General features: G+C 46.2%; 1 protein-coding gene and 4 non-coding genes across 5 annotated transcripts; 1 reads left to right on the top strand and 4 right to left on the bottom strand.

The window, feature by feature from the left end:
- Nucleotides 1-1,870: 1,870 nt before the first annotated feature.
- LOC135400493 (uncharacterized) lies at nucleotides 1,871-11,961 on the bottom strand. The gene is made up of 2 exons (XM_064632325.1): nucleotides 11,706-11,961; nucleotides 1,871-2,376 (listed from the first exon to the last, which is right to left on the bottom strand). The coding sequence occupies exons 1-2, from the start codon at nucleotides 11,959-11,961 to the stop codon at nucleotides 1,871-1,873; spliced, it is 762 nt and encodes a 253-aa protein (XP_064488395.1).
- A 10,020-nt stretch (nucleotides 11,962-21,981) lies between these two features.
- Nucleotides 21,982-22,053, bottom strand: Trnas-gga (transfer RNA serine (anticodon GGA)). Its single transcript has one exon. It is a non-coding gene; the product is annotated as a tRNA-Ser (tRNA).
- Nucleotides 22,054-22,296: 243 nt separating this feature from the next.
- Nucleotides 22,297-22,368, bottom strand: Trnas-gga (transfer RNA serine (anticodon GGA)). The gene has a single exon. It is a non-coding gene; the product is annotated as a tRNA-Ser (tRNA).
- Nucleotides 22,369-22,611: 243 nt separating this feature from the next.
- Nucleotides 22,612-22,683, bottom strand: Trnas-gga (transfer RNA serine (anticodon GGA)). Its single transcript has one exon. It is a non-coding gene; the product is annotated as a tRNA-Ser (tRNA).
- A 237-nt stretch (nucleotides 22,684-22,920) lies between these two features.
- Nucleotides 22,921-22,992, top strand: Trnas-gga (transfer RNA serine (anticodon GGA)). Its single transcript has one exon. It is a non-coding gene; the product is annotated as a tRNA-Ser (tRNA).
- The last annotated feature ends 1,101 nt before the right edge of the window (nucleotides 22,993-24,093 follow it).

Here is a 24,093-nt window from a genome sequence, read left to right as displayed (position 1 = left end):
TTAGTGAATGTTTCATTGAGGAGGAGCCAAAAATTCATGTTAGCATTGTCTGCCCTTGTTAATGCAGTGTCTGTGTTCTGAGAGCTAATAAAAAGAGGACCTATATGTTTGTCACAACTTCACACTAGATAGTGGTAGTGCATCGGGACGTAAGCAAAATACGTGCGTTCTACAATATTTGTGATCAGAAAACAACGAAATTGCACACCGGCTTGACGCAACAAATGACAATTTTAATGCAGACGTTTCGTCTCCCATGCGGGGGACATCATCAGTGAAAGCAAAATGAGAGGCGACCGCAACCAGCGGATTACTTAACCAGGTCGGCGAACACTTCGGGGAGAGGGCCGCGATTGGTATTACACACTGAAGGTTCTCCTCGCAGGTGCCATGACTCAAGCAGTTTCCTGGGGCCCCACCTTTGTTCTCTGGCTAACGTCACAGCATTCGTGTAGTCAAAAGATAGATCTATGTTCCAACAATGCTCGGTGAGCTCTGTCTTAGATCGCGTTGCGTTTGTTGAGTTGCGAACATCTCGTTCGTGCTCTTTTAGTCTTGTACTGCGCTTGCGGCCCGTCTCTCCAATGTAGCAGAGTTGTACACGTTACTCGAAAAAAGTAATTGATTACAATTACTGTTACCACTGCGCGAAAAGTAATTCTTTACCGTTACAAATTACTTCATCAAAAATGTAATACGTTACCGACTAATAATGTAACCCGTTACTTTACCCGTTACTTTTAAATTGTGGGCCATTGCAAAGCCAACAAGCTTGCAGTGAACGCAACCATGCAGTTCTTGTTGCAACTTTTAATATGAGACACCAACATACATGATAAGTGAAATTCACAAATACATTTGAAAGCAACATACAAAACACATACACGCGTTTATTACAGATTTATATACAAATTTAAAACAACATCGAAACATTCGCTTCGTTTTGTTACTATTGGTATGTTCAGCCCGCACAGTTTATCAATACAGTCACCTATTTTACCGTTGCCCCAGTAGGTCGCGGTTGTAAGGGCTTATCATATTACTGTGGCGTGTATGGAACACGTGTGGGCTATATAGAGACGGTAGTAACAGTGACCTCTGCGTCATTGCTTCAGTCGAACTCGTGGCGGAACAGAAGAACTGATTGGCTTGCTGAAAAGGGTTGCCATTGTTGACAGAAGGTAAAAAATGTAATCGATTACTCAGTAATCGATTACCGAAAATTGGAATCAGATTACTTGGAAAATTACTTGCTCGCAAAACTAATTGATTACGTTAAAAAATTACTGAAAAAAGTAATTGATTACTAGTAACGCAATTACTAGTAACGCGTTACGTACAACTCTGCAATGTAGGACACCTCGCAACCGAGACACTGTACTTTATACACAACACCCGTCTGGGACTCAGGGGGAATATGGTCTTTTGGCTTAGAAATCAGTGAACGAAGTTTCAGGCAGGGCTTGAATACAGTCTTGATTTTTAACGGGAGGAGGGCTCGCCGAATGGATTCTGATACACCTTTGACGTATGGGATGGTGACGATGCCGTGTCGGAAATCGTCTTTCCTTCGGGTCCTGGGTTCGTGCATGCGTTTTCGTGTGTTCTCAAAGAAACGTAGCGGGTATCCTCGTTTCATGAGTGACTCCTTGATTATCATCTCCTCTGACGTACGTTGTTCCGGGCAAGAGGCGAAATCTTCACAGCGTTGAAGCAGGGTTCTCACTACACTGCGTTTGTGTTCAATCGGATGGTAGGATTCGAAATTTAGGAAATTACCAGTATCACAGGGCTTGCGGTAGATGGAAGTTTGAATCAGGCCGGTGGTGAGCCTGCGTACGGACACGTCCAGGATGGGGAGCCGGTTCTCCTATTCAAGTTCGCAAGTGAACTGAATGGACGGTTCAATGCTGTTCAGGGTCGAATGGAATTCGTCTAGGAGGTTGCGATTTAGGATCACGAAAGTGTCGTCGACATACCGTCGGTAGAACTTGATGTTGTGGGTAAATCGTTGGAAGGCAGATTCTTCAACATATTCCATGACGAGATTAGCCATTGTCACGGACACCGGGCTGCCCATAGGACAACCTTCAATCTGATGGTAGACCTGCCCCCGGAACGAAAAATGGGATTGGTTCAGACAGAAGCGTAGCAGGATGATAATGTCCTCCACTGTGAGAGACGTACGTGTGGGAAGGGTGCTGTCGTCACGTAGTCGTGCTTCAGCCACTTTCACTGCTAACGCTGTGGGGACGTTAGTGAAAAGGGAGACAACATCAAAAGAGACCATGATGTCGTTGTCATCGACGACTTGATCTTGAATCAAGCGAACGAACTCCTTGGAGTTAGACAGTGTCAGACCATTCCGTCCGGTGACTGGGGTGATTAAATCCACAAGGTGTCTTGACAGGTTGTATGTTGGGGATCCAATAAAAGAAACGATAGGTCGTAAGGGGCAATCAGGCTTGTGAATTTTGGGGAGGCCGTAGAGTCTGGGTGTTAACCATCCGACGAGAACAGGCGTCGATACGTCACTTCATCGAGGCGTTCCTTTTTCTTGAGGTCACGGAGGTGGTCGACAAGACGGCGTTCAGATTTCTGGGTAGGATCATTCGGCAGCGTGATGAAATGGGAAGCATCATCGAGAATCCTCTGCATTTTAGCGTAGTCCAAACGTTTATTTCGTCCAAGTACTCACAACGTCCAAATATTTAATTCGTCCGAAAAAAATCGGACGTACTGAACGCTTGGACGAAATGAACAGGCGAGGAGAAACTTGCCCAGCGCGTCCAATACCCGTACCGTCCAATAGCCCATTTCGTCCAAATGGGGGAATTCCCTAAGGCTCTGCTCCTTTCGGCAGGCGACTGCCTGGCTGTATTCATGAAAGTACAGGCCATTTTGACACTGGATGAATGGCAGGTGACTGTATTCATGAAAGCAAATGGATTATCGACCAAACGGGGAATCACAGAAAACACAAACCCGTTCACAGGACCGCTGACCTACAGTGACCGTCCAGTTAACGATGTGTTGTTTTCACTAACTGTGTTCTCGCTAAATACCGCGTTTCCCAATGTCAGTGATCTTTCTTGGAAACATCTAGGGATCTGAAAGGAAACTTGCGGTCCTTTGCCTTTACGTGACTACTTCGAGCGGCAGTGGCTTACCAACGTTCATCTCTGGAATTAGTTTGCGGATAAGGACGATCTCCGCACAAACAATCACGCCGAAGGGTGGCATAATTCGCTGCGCATGACATTCAAGAGCCAACCCCACATGACGTTTTCGAAGTTCCTCGTCGAATTTGAGTCAACCATACACAATGTAACCACAACCAGGTAAGCAACAAATTCGCATAATCAGGGAACATCATCATCATGATAATTAATAGAATATAGCATATATACTCCCTCGCTTGCTCTCTTTGTATTCATGCTTCTTACCGCCATTTGCAGGTATGCATTGGGCTGCTGTTGAACGGGGCTTCGCCAAGCAGGAGACGATACAAGAGGCGCGCTCTTCCTTCTGATGGGCGTACGGAAAATACAGCTCAGGGGAAATGATGCTGGGAAACGAAGCACCCTTCACAGACGTAACAGAGCAGTTTCCTCATGTCATCAAGGCATACTTGCAGCGCATGTCCCACTTGCTGGGCCATGCTAACTAATAAGTTAGTTGTTCAAAGGAAAAAACAACAGCAAATAAACGGAGCAGGCTGAGCATTTGTTTCTCGTTTTACTCGGTGTATAAAATCTTTCAGCGGGAATGTTTAAATCTTACCTTCAACTAATAAGTCAGTTGTTGGAATGAAAAAAAAAAAAAGAAAGAAAGAAAAATAAATAAACAAAGCAGGCTGAGCATTTGTTTTTCGTTTTACTTGGTGTATGGCATCGCATCTTTCGATGTGAATGTTTCAATCCTACCTTCAATCGTAAACGAAGCAATTGTTCACTCGCATTCGGAGATCCCCCTCCCTTTTCGGACGAAACAAGCGTTTGGACGGTACGGTTATTTGGACGGGTTGGTCAAGTTTTCCCCCTTTTGGTTCAGTTCGTCCAATGCCCACTATGTCCAATTTTTTTCGGACGTGCTGAGTACTTGGACGTTGTGAATACTTGGACGAAATAAACATTTGGACGAATCGGGGTGCTACCCAACGATTTACCCACAACATCAAGTTCTACCGACGGTATGTCGACGACACTTTCGTGATCCTAAATCGCAACCTCCTAGACGAATTCCATTCGACCCTGAACAGCATTGAACCGTCCATTCAGTTCACTTGCGAACTTGAACAGGAGAACCGGCTCCCCATCCTGGACGTGTCCGTACGCAGGCTCACCACCGGCCTGATTCAAACTTCCATCTACCGCAAGCCCTGTGATACTGGTAATTTCCTAAATTTCGAATCCTACCATCCGATTGAACACAAACGCAGTGTAGTGAGAACCCTGCTTCAACGCTGTGAAGATTTCGCCTCTTGCCCGGAACAACGTACGTCAGAGGAGATGATAATCAAGGAGTCACTCATGAAACGAGGATACCCGCTACGTTTCTTTGAGAACACACGAAAACGCATGCACGAACCCAGGACCCGAAGGAAAGACGATTTCCGACACGGCATCGTCACCATCCCATACGTCAAAGGTGTATCAGAATCCATTCGGCGAGCCCTCCTCCCGTTAAAAATCAAGACTGCATTCAAGCCCTGCCTGAAACTTCGTTCACTGATTTCTAAGCCAAAAGACCATATTCCCCCTGAGTCCCAGACGGGTGTTGTGTATAAAGTACAGTGTCTCGGTTGCGAGGTGTCCTACATTGGAGAGACGGGCCGCAAGCGCAGTACAAGACTAAAAGAGCACGAACGAGATGTTCGCAACTCAACAAACGCAACGCGATCTAAGACAGAGCTCACCGAGCATTGTTGGAACACAGATCACTCTTTTGTCTCCACGAATGCTGTGACATTAGCCAGAGAACAAAGGTGGGGCCCCAGGAAACTGCTTGAGCCATGGCACCTGCGAGGAGAACCTTCAGTGTGTAATACCAATCGCGGCCCCCTCCCCGAAGTGTTCGCCGACCTGGTTAAGTAATCCGCTGGTTGCGGTCACCTCTCATTTTGCTTTCACTGATGATGTCCCCCGCATGGGAGACGAAACGTCTGCATTAAAATTGTTATTTGTTGCATCAAGCCGGTGTGCAATTTCGTTGTTTTCTGATCATGACTTCTCCTGGCTTCTGGAATATTTTTGCATAAAATATTTGTGCTGCACTCGGTGCGTTACTGCAATGCCACATTAATTACATTTTGAGAGGGTTTACTTCACAAATATTGTGTGCATACTACACACATGCTATTCACTAGGTAAGCAGTTCCGTGTTGTATTTTTATCCGAAGTCTATATTCTTACTGCAAATCACTATAAAATAAATATGACTATCCATTTCTTGTTATTAAACTCATTTTTTCTGCAGTGGTGAGCAACCCTGAGGACAAGAAACGGAGTCTCTTTGGGATGATGAGCCCTCATCTTCTCATGACGATCAGCGGTTGATGAATGGTTCATGTTCTCAGGCACGTGGAGGCTTCAACAACTAATACGCAAAAGTCCAATGAGTGCTAGCACCAGGGGTTGAACGTGGACCCTCCTGATTACCGGTGAGGGATGTTACATTTCAGGCACTCATTGACTTTTTCGTGAATTACTTGTTGACTATTGTTGACTCTTTGGCTCTTCGAGGCTTTGTGTGTTGTGTTTTTTCCTAGATGGAGATCGCCACGGCCCGTTTGCCTTTCCGTTAATGCTGAGGCTTGTGTTGTGTTCGTCTGTTTGCAGGCTGTGCAGGCTGACCTTTCCGAAATAAACATGTACCTCCCCCTCGTCTGTCTGTGCGTGCCATCGCAGAAGAGTTACTTTTGATCAGGTTAGGTACATATGACTAAGACATGGCAAACCGGAAGCAGTGTTTCTCAACGCCATATTCGCAGTGGTCTTTCTGCACCGCTGCTGCAATCATAAGGTGTATACGTAAAGCCGCAATTTCTATTCGTTGTCCTTTTATTTTGTGCTATATAATACTGTTCAAGTGCTGTCAATGGACTGCGTAGTAGTATGCGGTAGTAGTATACACATAATGTAGCGGTATATTTGTTTAGTTCCTTGGAGTAGGAGGAATGGTAGCGCATCAAAGCGGGAAGGAAACTGTTATTATATGGCAAGTGTTTATCTGTTGTGCATTTAACTAATTATTTTCACCGTATCGTTCGCGTATCGTTTAAAGTCATGTTGTACAAATTTGGAACATGTTCATTTTAGTGGCCAAATCAGCTGTTACAGAGCGAGAGCATAGCGTGTATATGTGTCTCCTTCCGTCCGTGCCTCTTGGTTTTCCTCCCTGGCGCTACACATAATAGGCATAGGTTCCAGAACATGCAGTCCCAGGCAAGTTAGAATTGCTTTTCTGGTGTTTGTCATGCTGGCAGTTGAAACATCTGGTTCCAATTATTTGGTGGACGGGAATTCTGTAGCTTCACACAAGACAACAACAACAATAAATGATGACGATGAGATGGAGTGTTTCACCGCGGTGGTGCGGTACCCTACCCCACTGCACGTGAAACATCATGTGAAGATGATGACGAAAGGATGAAAAAACAAGAAAGAACTAAAGCTTCTGGAGCAATCCAGTGGACGACAGGAAGTCCATGAACAGGTGAAGAGCCCGACGATGGAGCATAGGATCTTCATAGGGGCCAATGAGTGCAGCTAAGGTGAGCGACCTCTTGCTGATACAATGATGATGATTAGGATTTTTATGGCGCATCGACAACTATCTTGCTGATACGGGCAATCTCATCACACAATATCCGCCTTTGCGGGCAGTAGAGTGAACATTCCATAAGAATGTGCTGGGCGGTGGCAACGACACCGTAGATGGAACAGAGGCCCGTGTCATAGCATCTGATCATGTACTTGAATTGCGGGGTGAAAGCCACATTGAGCCGGAGTCTACGCAGGAGGGAGGTAAAATGGCGTAATAGACGGGCAGGGAAAGAAAACGACAAATTTGAGTCTACCGAATACATGAGAGATTGAGCCGTGATGTCCCAGCGCCATTGCAGCAGAGCCAAGGACTGAAACCACACAAAACGTAATACTACTACAAAGTACAAAGGCGCTTCAAAGGCGTACAAAGTACGGCATTCTTGTGTTATATTATCACTATGATCCTTTATATATTTACAATGCAATCAACAGATACTATTTAGAAATCCATGTTTTCTATTGGAAAAAAAAGAAGAAGAAAGAAGAAAAAAACATGAAAATGTCGACTTCGAAAGCGCCCTAGAGCTGACACAGAGGCAACGTAATGAGGCAATATGTTCCATTCATGAACTGTATATACGCACTTGTACACATCAGAACGGCAACCAATTCGAATTTTTCTGGAACTATTTCGTCTGATGGAACTGTGGTTGTCCAGCCTTTTCTTGGAGCTTTATCTGATTGCATTCTGAAGATATTTGAAGATTTCTGATCCTGTACAGCTTGTTAATTTTGAAGCCGTACTGTGCTGAGGCACAAAAACACAAATGTCAATTCTGCATTTGAATATAGGAATAGTTTGTAAGTATACTCTCTTTGCTGGCATTTATATTTGCACCTGTTCCCAACACTGGATGATTGGCGGAAAATGTAAATAATGAGATTTATTTGCTGGCGAAAGAATACACAAGCGTCGTCCTTTCTATTGAGACGTTCCCTGTTCACAAGACATAAAAACTGCAAAGTTAGAGAGGTGCCATGATGATACCATGAATGGTAGAGTCTAGCATCTTTTTTGCCATTTCGCATATCTTTGTTGTTATTCGTATGCAGAGGGAAGGACATGTATGACTAGGAAAGTATAACATACGTATAACAAATTATTTCGTATGCAGCCACAAATATACACCAGGAGCTTGGATGATCTACTACATAATGGGTGTATAGGAATATATAATTGTACTTCATGTACGATGCTTATGCATAAGCATAACTTCCATGAAGACACGTGTTAACACATCGGTAACGTGTGCCTCGAACTGTAAAGGTGAGACACACTCGAGAATGCTGAAGACATTGTTGTATCTTACAAATTGCTTAGCATGTCCTACATAATGAACATTAAATACTAAGTGCTCTGTGCAAACATTCCTGCGAACAGAATTAATTCACAGGCTGTTCACTGATGTCCAAGACGACAACCACGTAAATTGCCTCTATCACTTTTGTTTCCCGTGAGATGAGTTGTGAGTTGAAATAGCACTATACAGCAGGACATAATTCATGCACGATGTTATATTTTTGTTTTCCGCAGCTGTGGAGGAGGTTGGATGTGAAAGGCATCGTCGTTGCACTACGCCTTCGGATGGTATGACGAATGCTGAGGCGGACTTGTTGTATCGGGATGCGCCATCTGTATGTGCTGCCGTAAACGTAGAAAATTTGTCGTCTACCAGAGCATGAAAATGGGCTCAGAGGACTTGACGGGGGACCTGATCTCTTCTTTCCAGAAGGTTTGGAAGGCTTACGAAAGTCGGCGGTACCGGCAGAGACCAGGGGGCTTTCCGGCGGTATAATGTCTTTAGCTATAAAGTCAGTGAGAGTCTGGCGTGTCCTCTGCGCTGCTCGATAGAAGTCGCTTTCAGGGCGGTATCGAATTTTACTGAGGAGCGGGTGACGGGGAACGTGGGCGCGCAAACCCGAACCGCACTCTCCGAGTCTCTTCGTCAGCTGGACTCTCGTCCCTCCTCCCCATCGAAATTGCTTGGTCCCTGGCCCAATCCAGCCCAGCAACGATCTGCGCTCAAAGCTCTTTTGACACCATCGGACTTCGATCGTTATTGTGAAGGGGCTCCTTATTTTATTCCCCACATCCCCACCAGCAATGCGGTAGAGTATCGCCTCTGGCGATGAAACTCCCCAATCTCCGAAGTCAAAATAAAGTTGTTGTTGTTATTTTTGTTTTCCACGAGGGAAAAAGCGTGCACCTGCTGATTTGATTTCTAGGACCTATGCTATGCCCGACACTCATCAGACTCCCGAGACAACATTTCTAAGTTGCTATATGTGCCCTGGTATTTCTTTTGTGTCTGCTCGAACCACATTACTTTTGAAGCTTTCGTGTTAATGTTGTTGGGCTGCGGTGTTCATTAAATACATAATGTACATGTTAGACATGAGTGCAGCAGTTTGTAGCGTGCTACAAACGCAGCACGACATGGGAGTGTGCGCTTCAAAGAAAACTTCTGGAAAATGCACAGAATCCCATTAAAAGGTTTAAAATGCGATTCCTATTTTGTTTTACATCGCTCGTCTTCCATGATATAGTCGTTGGTGTCACATATAGATAAATACTACGTAAAAGTTGTGCCTATGGTTATTTGGTTTCTCATAGTATACAGCACGTTTTTTCCTTGCAAAAACAAAACTTGCATTTTGCTGCTGAAACGGCTGTCAAAACGTTAGTCAATTTCCTCCTATACTTGTCCCTACACGGCAACCGCTGTAAATGGGCTAACTCAAATGCGAGTTGATGCAAACATTTCGAGCTCACAAAACACAAACGTCGAATTGCATTCACAACTCACACTGAGCTTGGTTCACCGATGAGCTCGCAGCTACCGCACTGCTCACTCATCGCGGAACCCCGCTGACCGTCATCTTCAAGCGCAGCGGAGAGACGTGAGCCACGAAAAGCCGTAGCTGTAATCCACTGACAAGTACGAAGGCGCGTACATGTCGCAGTGCCCGGTCGGGCCCATCTACGTCATAAATAGGGCCCGGAAATTTAGGCACAAAAAACGGTGGAAATAGGCAGGCATTTAGGCTCTCAAAAATACCAAAATAGGCAGTAAAATGCAAAAATAGCCGCGTTAATCTGGTGCGCTCTTTGGGTTTGTTGCTGTTTCAGAATGCTGCATCACGGAAAACTAGCTCTTTTCAAGGCTACTGTACCATACAAGCTTTGACGTCTGGTACACGAATGCTGAGGCGGCCTGGAACCAGGGTGTCGAACCGAACCCGAACCGAAATTTTCATGACACTGTTGAACCCGAACCGGAGCAGAACCGTAAAAAACAATAGCGGTAACCGGTTCGCAACAAAACGGTTCGGACATAAAAGAAGTCAGCATAAGAGTTCCTCTCTATCCCCGAACGAAGACACATTGGTATCATCATCCCGCGCCTATATCATGGATTTCAGAAATTTTCACCTAGCAGTGAGACGACGACGTATAGTAAGTATACTTTCAGCGTCTTTTTAACATGTTGAAGCGCAGTTGTCCTTGTGAGCGCCGCGGGTAGCGCCCCACGCACTCGGTGCGGCATCTACTCTTCAGAGACGAGCTGCCACGCGGACGAATGAAACAGGAATGGAGTAGGCCAGTTATGTAGCTCTACAGGACGAATATGCGATCAAATAAGCGCCCAAGATTTCCCTTTACACGTGAGCAGTACAAATTAAACAAGACAGAAACATGAGAAGTGGAGAAGGAGCGTACGCAGAACGGTGCCTGTTTGATTGGTCGTGGCTTGAAAAGTAAATGTAGTTCTGCTTATTGGTAGTGCAGTTGTGTCGTGACATATTGCCTTTGTGTTGTGGATTATCTAGTACCCTGCTGTGAGCTCGGACAGAGTAAGGCTGGCAGGCTTATTTCCGACATGCTTCAGTACGGTTTCAGATCGATTCACGTTGCGAAGGCAGTGTGCCGGCTAGTACTGTCGTCTATGTTACGCTGTCCATCTTATTAGGCTTCCTTTAAGTGTATCTTGCTGGCACTGTGCGTGTGAAAACAGAGATTTTGGGAACAGAAAGTAGCAGGACTACACCGCTTCAACAGCGTGGACTGTATTTGCAGTAAGTGTTCATCCATTCCTCATTTCTCTCGCTAAAGGGCTACCTCACCGCTAGAGACGTCAATGCAGACAACAGCAGTAAGCTATTAGCCACGCATTTCCTGATAAAAGCAGTTTTATGGAACATATAAAACGGAAGCGTTGAACCGGTTCGATTCTTGGTGTGGCCGAACCGGAACCGAACCGGAACGAAATCAAAACAACGCGAACCCGAACCCGAACCGAACCCGTATTTTTTGCGGTTCGACACCCTGCCTGGAACCACGCTATGACGAATATTTTTAGTTCTCTGCCCTGGGAGATCTTGAAAGGTTCAGAGACGTCATATCGTTTGATCAAATGTACACGAACCCCTTCTAGCAAACCAAGGTACTGAAGGAAACCAAAAGCAAAGAAGGAACAAAAGGCGCAAACACGCAGAAAGAAAAAGCAGCACTCAGCACAACCCTGAAAGGCGCACTCACACATCCACCTCTAAAAAAAAGGCTGTTATGGCGTCTAAAAATGTTTGAAAAGGCTACAGAGTCGATAAAAAGGCAGGCAACCCCGAAAATGTCGCATTAGGCGATTATATAGGCATTTGTAGGCAAATGCCTAAAAACCCGGGCCCTAGTCATAAGTCGCGCTATGTCATAAGGGCGCTATGAAGTTATGCACTGCCTGGACTGACCTAACCAAGAAAGTTTCTGGTAGCCTAGCCCCCTTCCTCCCCCACCGCCGCCGGAATGTGGTCAGAGTTTTTCCGGTAAGAGTTTTTAGCCCAGTCCGGCCCAGAGTGTGTAGAAAGTAGCGCACATACCTCCGTACGACTCTCCAGCTATGTATAGGTCTCGGTTGTAATAGCCCTTAAATATCTTGAAGAATAAGCACAAGAACTTCTCCATATCGCTTGCGATGTCCTCTAGGCTCGTGGGGTATGCCGTAACATTGTCGGGAAAGCTGAATCCTGCACCGACTGGCTGGTCCAGGTATAGAATGTCATAGTCTTCATACAGACTGTTGTTTCTTTTGTAGAGCTCTCCTTCTTTATTAATGCCAACGGGTCCATTTTCCATGAATTGTCCGAAGAGAGATGTCTGGCCTGGCCCGCCATTGAGCCACAAAATCAGTGGGGCGTTCGTTCTCTGCATAATTTGCAACCGTTCGAGTCAGTTAGCACCTCAGGCGTTTTCGGTCACAAATTCTAAAAAAGAATGAGAGTTTCGCCTGTAAGCAGTTTGCTGAACTAAGTGTACATGAGGGCTCTGCGAATAATCGAATTTTTCGGAGTACCGAAACGAATAGCTGTGTATCGTATTCCAATTCCGAACAGAATATGCCATACCATATTTGAATTTCGAATCGAATACTTTCGAGTACGCTCTGCAAGTAGGTCACGCTTCCGCGCAGCTCCTCAGTTCCCCTTTCCCTCATCCTCTGACGTAACATAACGCGACACATGGTTGGCCGCCCCCGAGCACAACAAACTGGACACGGAGAGCCCACGTGGGTCAGTTCACGTGGGAAGGAAGCAACGAAGTAACCGCAACCACAACATCGAGCACGTTGGTTACTCCGCGCCGACCGCTGAGTGGAGGAACGTTCCCTACATGATTTCTCTGCCAATTTCCCCCTCTCCTGCACAGAAGTTCAATCTGCATAAAGTATAGTTCCGAAGCTGCATTCGTACGCCCAAAAACTCCAAAAGAGACGTTATATACACGGTGTTGAACCGAACTCGAACCCGAACCGAAAACCGTACCCGAACCGTTATTTTTGCCGGAACCGAACCCGAACCGAAATTTTAATGCCACTGTTGAGCCCGAACCGGAGCAGCGCCGTAAAAAATGGTAGCGGTAACCGGTTTGCAACAAAACGGTTCGGACATAAAAGAAGTTAGCATAAGAGTTCCTCTCAATCCCCGAACGAAGACACATTGACATTATCACACGTCCATACCATGGATTTCGGAAATTTTCACCACCAGTCAAACGAGGACGTATAGTAAGTATACAGCGTCTTTTATACCCCTGTCACATGGGCAGTCTTCAATGATCATTGAAAAAAATGACCATTGAAATTGCGTGTAGTGACACCAAGTGTGTGACGTGTCAATTTCCCAAAGAGTATTGGATTCAATGTTCCCCGACAGGTTGGCACGTTACACGCTAGGTGGCGCTACACGCACTTTCAATGACGATGGGTTTCAATGATCATTGAAAACTGCCCGTGTGACAGGGGTATTAGACACGTTGAAGCGTAGTTGTCCTTGTGAGCGCCGCGGATAGCGCCCCACGCAAGAAACTAAAGGAGAAACGACAGGCACATACAAGGCAATTTCAATCATAACAACATAACATAAAACACGCAGACAAGGTGGCCTAACAGAACTAATCACTGACAGAATAATGGACCGCTGCTGATTTCCTGAAGAGTGTAATGTCAGTTATTGATGATAATGATGATGGCAGTTGGTTTCACTGAAGCGATGTTCAAGGTATGAAGGACTCAGAAAACGTTGTGGTTGCGCAGCGATGAACGCCCACTTTCCGGCGAAGGGTTGTGGTGGTAGATTTTATGAAAGAGGTTGAGGCGACTCAATTTAGGCTTCCTTTACCTTGCTGGCACTGTGCGTGCGAAAAAATAGATTTTGGGAACAGAAAGTAGCAGACCTACACCGCATCATCAGCGTGGACTCTACTTACAATAAGTGTTCCTCAATTTCTCCTTTCTCTGGCTAAAGGGTGTACCTGACCGCTAAAAACGTCAATGCAGACAACAGCAGTAAGCTATTAGCTAGACAAAGCATTTTTTCAGAACATATAAAATGGAAGCGTTGAACCGGTTCGCGAGCCGGTTCTCGACTGCGAACCGGTTCGATTTTTGGCGTGACAGAACCGAGACTGAACCGGAACAAAATCAAAGGAACCTGAACCCAACCCGTATTTTTTGCGGTTCGACACCTTGGTTATATATAAGTGAGTGCTGACTGATGATATGCTCCGTATACCCATATCACCTATACGTGTCCGTACATAAACATATCACTGTATATCTGAATATATCTACTGTATGTTTGCATTGATGTTGTACAGGTCTTTCGTGCTGTTACACAGGTATTCGCTTCGTATTCGCTTCAAGCATATAACCCACCGATTCCCAACCGGGGAAGGAATTCCCCTCTATGGAAGAACTTCATGACGCCAGGGGAGGAATCGCTCCCGCTTATATTTGTGATCCGCCCTCGAGCGCATATAACATAACAACTAGCAGTTTGTTCCCGAAGAGTGCAACAGACTATATGACGATATGATATCGACGACGCACACGTCAGTACACGCAGCGCACGTGGCACCAGGGGTCGCAGGCATGCCCCTCGCCCAGAACTGTTGCAGTCTCTTCGGAGCCTTGCAGGCAGCGAGTGCGCACGCTAGAATGACTGGAATCACCATGACCCCCAGGGTGCTAGGTAGTGAGAGGGCTTGACGCCAGCACTCCCGCCTGTTAATATCCATTAAAGGGACTATGAAACGATTTTTTTCTTCGTTTCGTTCGAAAGAAGACATTTTTCTGAGTATAGAACCGAAATTTTACTTTCGTCGCGCGAGCGGATTTCTCGGGAGCGAATTTAAACGGAGCGGCGAAGGGAGGACAGCTGGCGCCGCGCCGTGACGAGCTGCCGAGCGGAGACACAACGGGTAACTTGACGCGACCACGGCCGGCTCAGCAACACGTCATCGTGACGTGTTGCCGAGCCGAGGAATCCCGCCAGGAGCATGCGCCGTAGGATCCCGCGTATGCGTTAATCGGGAGTGGAAATCTCCATGACAGCAGCTTTCGCGCGATCGGCAGATTTCGGCAGTGGCGGCAGCCACAGCGCGAGCTCGCGGCATTACTTGCCATTGTGCAACACCGGTGACGTAACGGGGAACCGAAGAGCGGTCCGTACAGTTACACCATCGGCAGGGAAATATGCGCAAGAGAGGAGGAACGCGGAAGAGACATTTCCAGCGCGCGCTCCTCGCAGAGTGGAGCGATTTCGTCCGGAAAAATTTGTGGCATATTAGTTTCTCTGCGGGAAGAACAGTTTTCATCGAAAAAAAGTATGGGGGTTCGGGAAATTTCATAGTCCCTTTAATATATCATTCTAGGACGCGCGCGTTCTGAAGTGTTGTCAAGGTCTGAAGCTCGGTTGTGAACTACGTGACGCCTGTTGTGACATACGTATGACAGTTCAATCGTGTGATAAAGAAGCCCCCGAGGCAGGGCTGTAAAAGGGGAAGAGGTATGAAAGCAGAAGTAAAGTGTATGATGCAGGTTCGCTGTTGTCCACCTTTGGAACGCTTCTCTGGTAGCGGCTGGAATACCATTGCATGTTACAATTGCTAGCGCAAATCTGACACCCTTTTTGTCTAATTAGAAATCAACCTGCGAGTAGTGAATGGCTTGCTTTTATACGGTTTAAGAAATTCAAGTCTGGTCAACAGTTGTGTGTCTGTGCGTGGCTTCCGGTGTAGTTCGCAGCGGCGGGGGCAGGGGTCACTTGCAGATATGTGCCAGAAGGGGTCCGGGGATCGGACAAGGTTGGGAACCACTCATATAAACTCCTATCCAACCCTTTCATTTCGCGCACTTCCTTTTCGTGAATCCAGCATAGAGCACATATTTGCGGCCAATAAAGTACGCGAAATCTGGATGCCAAAATTCGAGCCTTGATTGATTGATTGGTAAAAGAAAAAATGGGAATGTTAGTCCCAAACTACTAGGGACTAGCTAGTCAAGGACGCGTTATTTAGGGCTCATTATGTTATCGCGACCAGGAGCGTGTCGATGAGCGCGTCATTCAGTGGCACGCCCATTTGCAAGGGGGCGCTGAAATGGTTTAGACATGATATGAGGGGGTGGTCGAAAGTTTTGCTCTTCTGTTTTGCTGTGTGATTGTCAGCGGTTGCTGGTTTTCCTAGAAATGGTATGGAATAAACAATTGTTGTTGTCTGCATTTTTGCCTACTGTGTCTTCATGGCAGCGGAACGGACGGGCTGACGCCCCGAGGTTTCTTGAACTTAGGTTTCTATAATGTAAAACAACAAAACAGCAACAATAGGAGTTACCTCAGTGCTCCTTTCAGTTGAAATTTGATGAATGATACAGCAAGAATCCAAAAAGTTACTTTCAAACTCTCAGCTTTAAACTGTGTAAACAAATGTTGGGAAAAAATTTCTAGTGCCCTTAAAATTTGCGAATTTTTAACTCGTGAAACTTAAGGGCTCGTGAACGATACGGTTTCTACACTATAAAGTACGGTTTTAAAATGCCTACAATATATATATATATATATATATATATTTTAGAAATTCATTTATGTTGGATATCCAAACTAAAGAGGTAAGATGATACGAAAGAGGTAAGATGATAAGAAGATACGAGAAATATGGACTCGAAGGAAACGGGGATTCACGCCATAAATACTTTACTACACAGGGGCCGAGGAACGAGATATACTGAGACATCTTGTTGCACTGAGATAAATCTAGAGTTGACAACACTGAGATATCAACGGTATTAATGCAAGCGCCAGAATGTAATTCATTATAATGATCCTGACGCACACTGGAATCATGAAGCTGCGTCTACGCAAACAAACTATCCTGTATTAAGACGGTTTATCAAATAACGTGCACAAACCTGTGACTGCTGGACCAGAAAGAAGAAAAAGCTCTTGGGATTAGTGGGATCCACCTTGAAGTAGCCTGAGTACGCTTCAACTCCGAATTCCGTTTCGAAACGCGTTACTTTACTTTTCTCTTTACCACCAGCAGGGTTCTTTTCCTTGACGAATTTATTGAGGAAAAGACGGCCAGAGCTATCTTTTTCTTCCACATTCTCAACTAACAGATCCATGTAATGCTCGCATCCTCGGTCTTTTCTGAAACAGAAAGTAAATACAGGTCACGAAATCAAGGCCGGCGTCTATTCTTCGCCCCCGGAGGGGGGGGGGGGGTTAAGTGGGAAATTTGCGCCTCCCACCCATAGCCTTGCTGTGAGAAGGCGTCTTTTTGGCGCCCCTTTAGGCCCGCTCAGAGTGGCAGTTGCCCCCCTTGCCCCCCTCCCCGTAGACGCCGGCCCTGGTACGGGACAAGTTACACGGGACGCAAAGACCTAACACTGAGCCTGTCTAGCGTCAAACTCAGAAATTGCTTTATACAGCAGAAGCAAATGTTGTTTTCACGGTACAGCAATGAAGTAGTTATATTCGATAATAACAACTTTTATGTACACGCGGCGATAAATCGGCAAGAGATCAGCGATTTTCCGCTGGACACGGAAAACAATACACCCCAACCGGGTCCACCGACGTCTACGGCGAGCCATGTCGTACCAGCGAACGAATGAAGCAAGACTTCCCTTTTGACCTGTCGGATGCCTGCCCGAAAGCGTCCGCAGCCAACACCACCTCAAACCAAAGCGTGACTGCTCAAATAACGTTATAAAAAACAATTAAAAGTCTGCCAATCGCAACAGCGATTTCAGCGCCGTAGCTATGAAAACGACCTGCCATTAGCCGCATCAACTGGTAGCCACTCGGAGCCTATGCTTCAAACCATCTCGGACGATTGCTGACATGCTGATTTTACATGTAAGCGTGTTTAGCAGATACAGTCATGTCTCGATCGCTTATCCGGAGTTCAAATATCCGAAAAACTCGGTTATACAGAATTCGTTATCCACATCCGGACAGCAAGTACGGGCACCAACCCAAGCAGCACAATGTACTGAAAGTCGAGTGCAATAGGGGTGGACGGGTAGGTGGACGACCTTGAACACACTCTTGAAATTATGGAACAGTGATAAGACACATAACATCCACCCCTATTGCACTCGACTTTCAGTACATTGTGCTGCTTGGGAATCTTCCAGAACCTAGGTCATTCTGACTCGCTTATCCCGAAAAGTGTGAACGTCCTCTATCGCTGGCATGTGTTGTGTTCGCATTGTTCCGGAAAGATGTCACATCTCACCAGGGCATTCTGTACTGTTTTTGACTCCCCTTTCTTCAGAGGTCACCCCCTTTTGGCGTGTGCGGGCACACGGTAGAAAAGTAGACGACAAGCGGGAGAAGCGCCCCCGTATCCAACGGGGGCGCAAGAAAGCCACATGTGAACGTCAATGTCCAGGACGTCCGAAAGCATCGCCTGTCTTTTGGCCTATGCCAAAGACATTTGCACAAAGACAAAAACATGTGCGCTGGCCCAACTTTCTGGGACATTACCCTTCTTTGAATAGCAGGGTGATGCGGGGTGTGCTGTGGCTGTGACGAAAGTTCTGTCACACGCGTGCCTACTAATTCAGTCAGCTCACTTCTCATGAATTTTTGAAGTAACAATATTTTCCTTGTTTCCTTTTCTGGAGCTATAAAGAGGTTTCCCGATTTTTCAATGCTCCCCCGAAGGTTTGCTTGGTTCGGCTATCCGGAAATTCGTTATCCGGACAAAAAAGCGACGACTCCCGAGGTATCCGGATAATCGAGACATGACTGTATACATGCTTCTCACTCCTTCGCCACGTGAACGTAATTAAGGTAATTGGATTATATTCATACCCCGTCCGCAATGGCGTAGGATCGCGATCGCGCACAATCGTGGTTTGGCTTTATCGTGATCTCTCTTGCGTGCGGATATCAGCGATGTAGTTCCACAAACGCAGACAATTGCCCAAGCAGCACAATGTACTGAAAGTCGAGTGCAATACGGGTGGACGGTATGTGTCTTTATCAATGTTCTTTAGTTTCATCAGTCTGTTCAAGGCCTTCCACCTACCCGTCCACCCCTATTGCACTCGACTTTCAGTACATTGTGCTGCTTGGGTGTCTCCCACTCCTGCTTGTGTCCCGAACGGGATTACGCACTTGAAAGAGAGTTCTCGCAGGCGTAGTTATGTTTGTGCTCTAGGGCCGCCGCTGCCATGGTGGCCGTGCTTCAAACATATGGCTTCTATTCGTCTTCTCCTACTTCTCGGTTCGGTATCGCGTGTTTCCAACGTACGTCTTTCTCATTTATGCGCTATTTCATTCAGGCAAACATCATTTCAACGCAGTGTTTTCTTTTGTGTTTTGTGCAGTGTTTCTGCTCTCGCCGGACGGCATCCAATGAAAGCTTGTATCCTGAATGTCAAGTGCGGACGGCTCAGGTCTGTCGAACAGGATTGCCGCGATTGCGATTGGACGCCGATGGACAATGCCGGGTACTACACGTAAGGCGTTGTAAGGTGCGTGTCCCGTTAGTTGAACGATGTCCTTTGGTAAGTCGTTGGAAAGCAAATACCAGCGTAGCGTAATTGGTTAGCGCACTCGACCATGAATCGAGACGTGTGTGATTCAAATTTACTAGTCACTGTCTTGCTTTTTCGACAACAGCCACATTTCTAACGCAACGTTTGTCACCCTATTTTTTTTAAACGATACTGCAGGCCCTAGTGGGCCTAAGCAGGAGAGGTACAAACCAAAGTAACACGATTAGGTACATACACAATTTCACGTTTCAGCAATATATGAAGAGAAAGATTCGGGTGAGCTGAATGCACTGGCGGGCATTTGGTTACAATCATTGGCAGCCGTTTTCTCAAAGTACGAGATCTTAAATTTGTCTGTTCGAGCGTATATCGGTGTTACACTATATTCGTGATTCCGCAGTGTTCGTCTTGTTTGTACATTATATATACAGCGTGTTTGCTCTAACGTGTCCGGAAACTTTATTTAAAGCGAGCGATAAAAGATAAACGAGCGCTACTTTTCAGCTACTTGACTAAGAAACAGGAACCAGAACTAAGAAAACATTTCTTGCTCAAGTAGCAGAAAAGTACCACTTGCTTTTCTTTTATCGCTCGCTTTAAATATAATTTCTGGGCATGTTGGAGCAAACACCCTGTATATCGGTCTGATACCTATTTTGGAGTAGAAAGTTCATAGATAAACCCGAGCCGTTCGAATTTTCTTCTGCAAGCCAATAATTCGCGTCTAGCCTCAGATAACATTTGCGATGCGGATGAATGTCGCCCACACTGGTTGAAAACGAATCTTACTGACAGCCTCTGGATTTTTTCTAATATCTGTATGTCGTTCTGAGTAGCAGGGATCCACATTATACTGGCATATTCTAATGTAACGAATTATTGATTAATCAGCACTTATCGTGAGTCTTTTGCTATGATCATTGAATTTTCGTCTTAATAAATAAAGTTTCTTTCTTGTTACAGCACGTATGTTATTGATATGCTTCGACCATGTTAATTTATCAGTTATAATCACTCCAAGGTACCTATATTCGTCTACCTTAGTTATCCGAGTACTGCAAATGTGATAATGGCACTGAAGAAGAGTCTCCTTAGCAGTTATACACATGTAAACAGTTTCCTGTGGGTTTAACATCATGGCCCATTCGTGGCGCCAATCCTGTAATCGATTTAAGCAAAGCAAGCATTTAAACATTCTTGGTCATGTACTGTTGAAACTGGTCTGAACAAAATGCAGTCATCTGCCAGTATACGTATAGGAAGTCCAGCAAATCCGGCAAATCGTTGAAATGTCAAGGAAATATCAGTGGGCCGCAAACAAAAAATGGATCAATAATAAAAAAATATCAGTGCGGCGACGTGCCACAGGGTACGAGTGCAGATGATTTCGGGCACCTGGGGTTCTTTTGACGTGCGCCGGAAATCTCTGACACATGGAGCTGGAAGCCGTCAATCAGGAGGACAGCGCTTTTAGCGGCCGTATAGCTATGGAAAGGAGCCGCCATCAGCCACATGGACAGCCACAGAATGGCTGTGTTTGAAGCCGTCTGCGCGGCTGGCTCAAGCCAGCCCCTCTATTACTCAATGCTTGTCCATTGGCAGATGCGCCGAGTCGCTTCCCTCTCCCGCGGAAGGCGCGTAGAGGGCGCCACTTACCTATACCCTTTGTCGTTCGCTATGCGCTCTCGTCTGATTGCGATAAGCGCGGTTCCGAACTTTTCGGAAAATGCCGTACTGCCTTGTGCCATTTCGTACTCCTGGGACCAAGAAAAAGGAGCCAGGGGTATCGTTTCACAAGGTGCCTGTTGCAAGGGATCAGTGGAAGTCTACCACGTCGCAGACAAACAGATTGCAAACGACAGTCAAAGAGTACACGTCCGACCCCAATCTTGTGATAGCTATGGAATGTCCTGCTCGAGCTGCACGTTCAACTAGGTGCTTTTATTGCACACGCTCAAAAACCCCACAAGTTGACAAGAAAGACGTAGTCCCTAAAATACTGATTTGACGCGCACAGTTTTGAATATTACAACAGTGCCAGCGGATTTCGCGTTGCCAGAGGAGCGCATGCGGACAAATCCGACAGCAAGATGCGGTTGGAGCGGCCGATGCAAGCAGATGAACACGCGCAGCAGGTGACGCCAGCGCACGTTAGACCTGGGTGTAGGATAGTGGAGCCGTCAAACGAGAGGACGCGAACTAATACGCATGCGCAGTACGGCACCTCTGACCCAATGAGCAGGTATTGAGTAATAGAGGAGGCGCTGCTCAAGCAGAGGATAGGTGAATGTAGCATCCGTAGCCCAATCGGTAACCTATTGGATTGCTGAGTTCAAGATCGTGGGCTCGATCCCGGCCGAGGGCAGTACCAATGTGGGGAGGTAAACATTAAAGAGTGTGGAAAAAAGAAGCACTTTCACAGTAACATTTGCGAAAACATAATAAGCCAATCGCCTGATTCCTTCCGGGTAGCTGATATCACTGGACTCCCCACTCCCCACTAGAGAACTATCCAATCAGGAGTTTTAGATAATCGCATGCGCCCTCCGACTCCGTATCACTGTAGATGGGTGGGGGTATCTGATTAGGGGTGTATGCATTCGTAGCCGAGCTGTATTGGGCAATCTCAGAAATCTCACGTGGGGTGTCGCAAGAAGCCAGGGGGAGTGTTGGAAATCCCTGGCGACAAAGATAACGACGTAAACAACGAGATTTGGCCGAGGCAGACCAACAATTAGGGACGACACAGACAAGTAAGCCTCAAACGCCCAGAAATTAACGAATGGAAACAACTCAGGGAAAAGAGGTGCTGACGCCAGGAATCGAACCTGGGTCTTCTGATTTCCGGTCAGATATGCTAACCGCTACACCACACCAGCACGCCGTTTCCCTTGAGCCGTTGAGTGCCTCAAGTACGGGGGGGACGGACAACCAACCACGCTATTCCCATTCTCTCTTACATCTTTCTCACTCACTCTCTCATTCAGACACGAGGCAGGGCGATTGTAAACGACGTAAACAACGAGATTTGGCCGAGGCAGACCAACAATTAGGGACGACACAGACAAGTAAGCCTCAAACGCCCAGAAATTAACGAATGCAAACAACTCAGGGAAAAGAGGTGCTGACGCCAGGAATCGAACCTGGGTCTTCTGATTTCCGGTCAGATATGCTAACCGCTACACCACACCAGCACGCCGTTTCCCTTGAGCCGTTGAGTGCCTCAAGTACGGGGGGGACGGACAACCAACCACGCTATTCCCATTCTCTCTTACATCTTTCTCACTCACTCTCTCATTCAGACACGAGGCAGGGCGATTGTAAACGACGTAAACAACGAGATTTGGCCGAGGCAGACCAACAATTAGGGACGACACAGACAAGTAAGCCTCAAACGCCCAGAAATTAACGAATGCAAACAACTCAGGGAAAAGAGGTGCTGACGCCAGGAATCGAACCTGGGTCTTCTGATTTCCGGTCAGATATGCTAACCGCTACACCACACCAGCACGCCGTTTCCCTTGAGCCATTGAGTGCCTCAAGTACGGGGGGCTTACTTGTCTGTGTCGTCCCTAATTGTTGGTCTGCCTCGGCCAAATCTCGTTGTTTACGTCGTTTACAATCGCCCTGCCTCGTGTCTGAATGAGAGAGTGAGTGAGAAAGATGTAAGAGAGAATGGGAATAGCGTGGTTGGTTGTCCGTCCCCCCAGTACTTGAGGCACTCAATGGCTCAAGGGAAACGGCGTGCTGGTGTGGTGTAGCGGTTAGCATATCTGACCGGAAATCAGAAGACCCAGGTTCGATTCCTGGCGTCAGCACCTCTTTTCCCTGAGTTGTTTCCATTCGACAAAGATAACGTCCGGCTATAATAGGCACGTGTTTTAAAGAAATAACTTTGAAACGGGTCCAAGTGGCGTAGTTCTTCCTACTGTAGGTCGAATTGCTGCAGTTCTGAACTTTGCTTTCCATTTCTGTTTATTTTTCCTAGAAAGGTGACTATTGTACGTGCAAATGGAACGACATAGGTAACGAATACCTTAGGTTTACTCATCCTGTGCATAAAAGTGCTTGGTTTGCTTGTGAGGTCATTGTTCAAGCTTGAGAAAAGCCAGAGTGACTTACTTATCTCTATGTATAAAGGCTGGATGGCGGATGGGCCTCTGTGAGGCCGACAACGGCAAGCCCTTTCAGCACTACCACCACCACCGATGGCGGATGGGAGAGGGGATCGCTGGAGAGTACGGTCACCGGCCGCGATGTTACTAGGCGCTAGAGCGCTGTGTGTACTCATAGAGAACAATGGGAAGCAATTGAGAGTGTGAGTATTTATTGTGCGCTAACCAAGCGCTCATGGTTGTTTGTCGCCACATTTTTGTAAGGAACAAGTACACTGATCTATTCAAACCATGTTTTACGGCTGGGTGTGTCAGAGAGAGAGAGAGAGACACTTTTATTCGTGTTCATACAACTATTGCTGTGTTTAAATAGAACCGCTAAGTATTCCTGTAATGCTGTCCCAACAAGATTTGCGGTGAACTGTGCACATAACCATTAGTGTCTTAAGGGAGCAAACAAGTAATAATAATGCCAGGTTAACAGCTACAGTAACTTGTATTCTCCTAAAGCTTGATGAGAACAAAATTATATATTAATTGTACAAAACTGGAGCACTAACTCCCACTAACATTACATGTTCACCACTTTGGTGCCGATGCTTGTAGCATAGTTGTATATTATTAATGGCACAAAATTGGAGCACTAACTCCATACTAACATTACATATTCACTTAATCACTTCGGTGCCGATGTTTGTAACAGATAAGAAAGCAATTGACGTTTGAATGCTTAAAATTAATGCAGCGAAGATTAAATAGTAACTCATTCCATACTTTGGATACGAAGAAAGAAAATGAATATAT

The sequence above is a fragment of the Ornithodoros turicata genome, chromosome 7 (assembly GCF_037126465.1).
Source record: "Ornithodoros turicata isolate Travis chromosome 7, ASM3712646v1, whole genome shotgun sequence".
Taxonomy (NCBI): domain Eukaryota; kingdom Metazoa; phylum Arthropoda; class Arachnida; order Ixodida; family Argasidae; genus Ornithodoros; species Ornithodoros turicata.
The sequence above is the reverse complement of the archived record's forward strand: the minus strand, read 5'-3'. Positions and strand labels throughout refer to the sequence as shown.

Bases quoted from the DNA above. Each gene is read 5' to 3' on its own strand.
- LOC135400493 (XM_064632325.1), bottom strand. From the start codon at position 11,961: ATGGAAAATGGACCCGTTGGCATTAATAAAGAAGGAGAGCTCTACAAA. The intron at 2,377-11,705 runs GTATGTGCGCTA...TAATCACCCCAG, and splicing joins AGCTGGAGAGTCGTACGGAG to TCACCGGACGGAATGGTCTG.